Here is a 6,326-nt window from a genome sequence, read left to right as displayed (position 1 = left end):
GCTGTTGTTTTAATAGAGAAATAGACTATTGCAATTATGGAATTAGTGGAATTACTAGGAATTTCACTGTTATAATATTTTTCGTTTGTTTTAGCTGTTTTCATAATGTAGACAGAGAGATTGCATAAGTCTTTGGTGTTGATTTATATAATAAAAAGCCTATAATGAGGTCAAATACACCTGTACGTGTCCACATTCTATTGAGTTGTGCTTACTGGAGAAAGTGCAATACCTGAAATGCAAAAGTAAATTTCTCAAATGACAACAATCATTTTTTTTTTATCAGTTTAACCATTGTGCAGAATGACGAAAATGTGACTAATATTTCATTGACTAATATGCTCATACATTTCATTGAATAAACAAAAACAGGACAAGTTTGTCTAAATATGATAACTAAAATGTACATTTTAAGACTAAGACTAAATTAAAAATGGATGCCAAAATGAATACAGCTGTACAGTTAATTAATAATAATCTTATTGCTAAAATGTTAAGTTTTAATTAGTGGAATTACTAGGAATTTCACTGTTATAATATTTTTCGTTTGTTTTAGCTGTTTTCATAATGTAGACAGAGAGATTGCATAAGTCTTTGGTGTTGATTTATATAATAAAAAGCCTATAATGAGGTCAAATACACCTGTACGTGTCCACATTCTATTGAGTTGTGCTTACTGGAGAAAGTGCAATACCTGAAATGCAAAAGTAAATTTCTCAAATGACAACAATAATTTTTTTTTTATCAGTTTAACCATTGTGCAGAATGACGAAAATGTGACTAATATTTAATTGACTAAAATGCTCATACATTTCATTGAATAAACAAAAACAGCACAAGTTTGTCTAAATATGATAACTAAAATGTACATTTTAAGACTAAGACTAAATTAAAAATGGCTGCCAAAATTAATACTGCTGTACGGTTAAAAATATAGTTCAGTCATGAAACTCTAGATGGCACATTCTGACGGGGTGTTAACATAACTGATGATATTCAGAGTTAAACGACTTGGCACAAGCTGATTGGTTCATGCTGCATTTGCAGCCAATGAGCTTACTGCCTTGCATTTTTAAGGCTGGCTAGCATTCACTTGAGATTCCTGCAGCACGCATTCAGAGTTCTCTGAAACCCTCCACCTTCCCCAGCTCCACCTGTATAGATCTGCTACAGGGTTATTTATATGCTATTTGTGCAGCAGCAGTACGTCTTAAATATTCATGGCACTGTATCACCGTATGCATTGGCAGTAGCAAGTTCCTGTACTTGCTTGCAGCAGCAGCAATAATCTACAACTACAGCACTGATATTCAGAGAGTTAAAGGCCTTGGGACAAGCTGATTGGTTCATGCTGCATTTGCAGCCAATGAGCTTACTGCCTTGCATTTTTAAGGCTGGCTAGCATTCACTTGAGATTCCTGCAGCACGCATTCAGAGTTCTCTGAAACCCTCCACCTTCCCCAGCTCCACCTGTATAGATCTGCTACAGGGTTATTTATATGCTATTTGTGCAGCAGCAGTACGTCTTAAATATTCATGGCACTGTATCACCGTATGCATTGGCAGTAGCAAGTTCCTGTACTTGCTTGCAGCAGCAGCAATAATCTACAACTACAGCAATAACCAACAGCAGCAGCAATTCAGCAGCAGCGTAGCAGATCTGTTCCGCCAAGACCAAATGCATTAACATTGTCATATCCATCACCATGCTAAAATCTTCAGAGAGTTGTCATGATTGAATTAATAATAATCTTATTGCTAAAATGTAAAGTTTTCATTGACTAAAACTAGACTAAAATACTTCAGGTTTTCTTCGACTAAAACTAGAGTAAAATACTTTAGATTTTCTTGGACTAAAACTAGACTAAAATGTTGAGACTTTTAGTCAACTAAAACTTGACTAAAACTAAATAGGATAAGGTTGACTAAATATGATAAAAACTAACAAGGACATTTTAGCCCGGGACTAAGACTAAAATGAAAATAGCTGACAAAATTAACACTACTTTAAAGTTGTCCAAATGAAGTTCTTAGCAATGCATATTACTAATAAAAATTTAAAAAATTATCATATCTTCATGGAACATGATCTCTTCTTAATATCCTAATGTTTTTTGGCATAAAAGAAAAATCGATAATTTTGACCCATACAATGTATTGTTGGCTATTGCTACAAATAGCCTACACCTGTGCTACTTATGACTGGTTTTGTGATCCAGGGTCACATGTGTGTGTGTGTGTGTGTGTGTGTGTGTGTGTATATACATTACAGTATATTATTTTAGTATAAAATATTTGAGCTATTTCACATTTCAACCTTAGTCTAATTCTGTCAGATAACATCACTGTAATCCACTAGTAGAGAACTGAGACTTTTTCATTCAGTGCATAAAAATGCAAAACGACTCAAAATGATGAAGCAGGTCACATATGATCTGAAAAAAACGCACCTATACCTCTCATACACTAATACGGTTGCTAAATGAAGCTCATTACGCACACCGAACCCTCATTACAGTCAACAGATGAATCTACATCAGAAGACCCCAAAACAGCATGTTGCATCTTCAGTTTATATTCCCTGTTCATCTGAAATGATTTTCCGCACAAACATCATTTCCTACTCAGCTTTTGGCATTTTCAGATTCCAAATAAGAAACTACTTGGCCCACTCATGAACCTTTTTCACTAATGAAGTTCTCACAAAAAGGTTTTAATATCTTTAAGAGGTTGTTTTCAGGAATTTGACCCTACGGGCCGTGTACCTCTTAGCGGGGACTTCATGGCGGCCTCCACCATTCCCACCAGCAGCTGCAGGCTCTTGGGGTCCTGCGCCAGTCCTGAGGCGAAGGCGGCCAGGGCGTCTGCATGGCGCCCCAGGTACTGAAGGGCAACACCCTGTCGGAAGTATGCCTGCAGAAAGAGAACCAGAAAGAAAGCATGTTAGTGTTGTTATCGTCTTCAATGGACAAGCGACATACCCTCTAAAACTGGTTAAAGTGCACTAATCAAAAATGATCTGAACAAAAACCCAAACCATAAGGGTTAAACCTCAGTGTAAAATGCATATAGACACGAACAATTCCTCAAATCATGCATTTTATTGAGGAGATCTGCATTGTTACTTATCTAAGTGAACTATTATCACCTGCTAGACGACAAAACAGCTACAATAATCCCAAAGACTTACACTGAGCCATATCTGTTAACAGGAAAAACATAGTAAATGCATGCTAAACAAACACATTTAAGATGTTTAAAGGAATAGTTCAGCCAAAAATGAAAATGCAATCAGGCTCAGTCCATCCAAGATGTAGATGAATTTGTTTCTTCATCAGAACAGATTTGGAGAAATGTAGCATTACATCACTTTCTCACCAATGGATGCTCCGCAGTGAATGGGTGCCGTCAGAATGAGAGTCCAAACAGCTGATAAAAACATCACAATAATCCACAAGTAATCCACACCACTCTTGTGACCACATCATCTTGTGCGGCAAGAAACAAATGCATCATTAAGATGTTTTCACTTTAAACCGTCATTTCCAGGCTAAAATACGTGTCCATAATCCACGATAACACTTCCTCCAGTGAAAAAGTAATCTCCTACATGTTTAGAGCTGTTTTTGACTCGCTTGTAAATGGTGCATTATCTGTGCAGATTTCTCTCCTGATTCAGACTTTTTTGTGGATTATTGTGATATTTTTATCAGCTGTTTGGAAGCTCATTCTGACGGCATCCTTTCACTGCAGAGCATCCATTGGTGAGCAAGTGATGCGATGCAAAATTTCTCCAAATCTTGAAGAACAAACAAACTACATCTTGGATGGTCTGAGGGTGAGTACATCTTCAGCAAATGTTCATTTCTGGCTGAACTATTCCTTTAAATCTTGTCTGTCTTGTAGGTCGTGAATGCATGCATTCATGTTTTCAAAAAGGCTGCTGTTATTTTGATCGCGCGATGCACACCAGACCGCTCAACTGTATTAAATATCACAGCTGTTCACTTCCAGAACACATAATGTCCTCTCTATATTCACCGTGAGGGGGATGGGCTGATAAACACCATAACTTTTACTGGTGTTTGACTAAAGGGTTCTCCGGTCCGAGTGGACTCACATCTCCACCGACATAAAGCTCATTCACAATTATCATCTCACACAGCCATTTATTAGATCGGCCCGAGCGTGCGGCCCACTTCCAGCCGAGCTGATAACGGCTGGGAGGATTATCATCTCACACAGCCATTTATTAGATCGGCCCGAGCGTGCGTCCCACTTCCAGCCGAGCTGATAACGGCTGGGAGAGGACCAGCGGAAGATTAAGACATGACATTGAATTTATGAAGGCCCCTATAATTAATTTCACTTTGCACGGCGAGCCCTTTGATTACAGACTACCTCTCTTTTTTTCGGACAGCTTCATTGAAACGAATGGGGATGCATATTGAATTCAACACATTAACCTTTGGTCTAACCATGTTATTATAGGACGTTGCAGGCCACCGTGCTCGGCTCGATATTAATTGCCTCTTTGTATACGACCCACTGCGCTGCGATTGGACACGCTCGGCCGCCGTGCGTACACATGCACGTTGAGCGCTTTTAGGTTTCGACATCAATATCTGCCTGAAGGCAAATGGATTCGGGGGGTTGTTTCAGATGGCTGGGATTCAATCCTGTTCCTGTAATGCAATTTTAAAGCAAATGTGTTTTTCTTTTAGTGAAAGCGAAACAAATACGTGATTATTCAACGTAAGCAAGCAGTGTGCTTGCACTCCGCCAGTTTTAAATTAGAATGAAGTTGATTAAATGACAGGCCGGGCTTTGTGTTACGTCTCTCCGCCGAATCCGAAAGCTCTAATTGGTCGATTAGCGCACTGAATTCCCAGCACAGATGCCGACGGCGCTGTGATTTCATCCGGCATCGCTTTCATTCCCGCTAACACAACACCAATCTCTCCACCTCTCATTTCACTTTATTAACTTTATGTATTTAATTTCCCATTACATGCAAAGAGGAAAAAAACACTGAGCTGCCACAATCTGGTCTGAACAAAGCAGGCGTTTAGAAAAAAAACTAAGCACTGGAACTGAAGGATTTTAATGATCTTCAGATCCATTAATGATTCTTGAACATGAGTATTCTTGTGCTAATGTGGGCAGAATGTCATACTAAAATAGATGACTGCAGACAGGCAAAATAATCTTTCATTTTACCCAAGTTGCGAGTTTGAAGAGAGAAAAAACACTGCATGCTAAATAGACACTATATCAATGTTTGCACACAACAACAAACATACAACACAATCAATATAGTGATTCACAAACAAATGGTCTGCTTCTGTTCAAAATGACTCTTATGAACTGGTTTTTACTAATGAATCCATAAAAAAGAGACTCACTCAATCATTAAGTAACTGAATAAAAATGTGTTACCAAATACATTATTCTTAGTTTAGTATGTATTTAACACCAATTATTATGGCCAATTTTTATCAGCTTCCTTAATGAATAAAATAACTGTTCAAGGAATCATTACAAGGTGATGCAACTTGTGAAATGTTAATATAGTTTCTCCAAAAATCTAGAGTGTCCAGAAAAACTTAAAAAGAACCTTATGTAGTGGTTCTTTATAATGAAAAAGAAACGACTCAAGATTCCTGAACGACTCACTCAGTCTTTAAGTAGCTCTTAAAATATATATAAACGTGTTACCAAATACATTATTGTTTGTATAATATATAGAAAACACCAATTATTATGTCCAATTTTATTAGCTTCTTTAAAAGATCTGTTAAGAGTCATTAAAGGCGATGTAACTTGTGAAATGTTAAGATATTTTCTCTTAAAATCTGGAGGAGTGTTTAGAAAACAGGTTAAAAGTGACTCTTATGAACTGGTTCTTTATAATGAATCAATATCAAATTCATAAAATCAGTTTGAATCAGTTAAACGACTTGATCACTGAATCAGTCAGAGTGGCTCTTAAAATGTGTATTAAAATACTACACTCTAAAAAATGCTGGGTTAAATACAACCCAGTGCTGGGTAAAATAGGGACAAACCCACCAATCGGGTTGTTTTGACCCAGCGGTTGAGTTACTACACAGAAGGTTGGGTTAAAGGGGTCATATGATGCGATTTCAAGTTTTCCTTTCTCTTTGGAGTGTTACAAGCTGATTGTGCATAGATAAGATCCCTGAAGATGCAAAGACTAAAGTCTCAAAACCAAAGAGATATTCTTTATCAAAGTTAAGACTCTGCCACGCCCCCCTAAAACGGCTCGTTCTAACACACCCCCACATATCTACCTCACTATGTGG

The 6,326-nt window shown here is 37.5% G+C and overlaps 1 protein-coding gene across 1 annotated transcript in view; it reads right to left on the bottom strand.

The window, feature by feature from the left end:
* LOC107602249 (tetratricopeptide repeat protein 28-like) overlaps positions 1 to 6,326 on the bottom strand; it is a 310,777-nt gene that overhangs the window by 114,868 nt on the left and 189,583 nt on the right. Inside the window, exon 3 of the mRNA XM_016294706.1 lies at positions 2,766 to 2,913. Within this exon, the coding sequence (XP_016150192.1) occupies positions 2,766 to 2,913 (148 nt within the window). The remainder of the gene's footprint in view (positions 1 to 2,765; positions 2,914 to 6,326) is intronic.

Source organism: Sinocyclocheilus grahami, unplaced genomic scaffold, assembly GCF_001515645.1.
Source record: "Sinocyclocheilus grahami isolate Dianchi unplaced genomic scaffold, SAMN03320097.WGS_v1.1 scaffold322.1, whole genome shotgun sequence".
Classification (NCBI taxonomy): Eukaryota; Metazoa; Chordata; class Actinopteri; order Cypriniformes; family Cyprinidae; genus Sinocyclocheilus; species Sinocyclocheilus grahami.
Note: the sequence above shows the minus strand (reverse complement) of the source record. Positions and strands in the feature narration are given on the sequence as shown.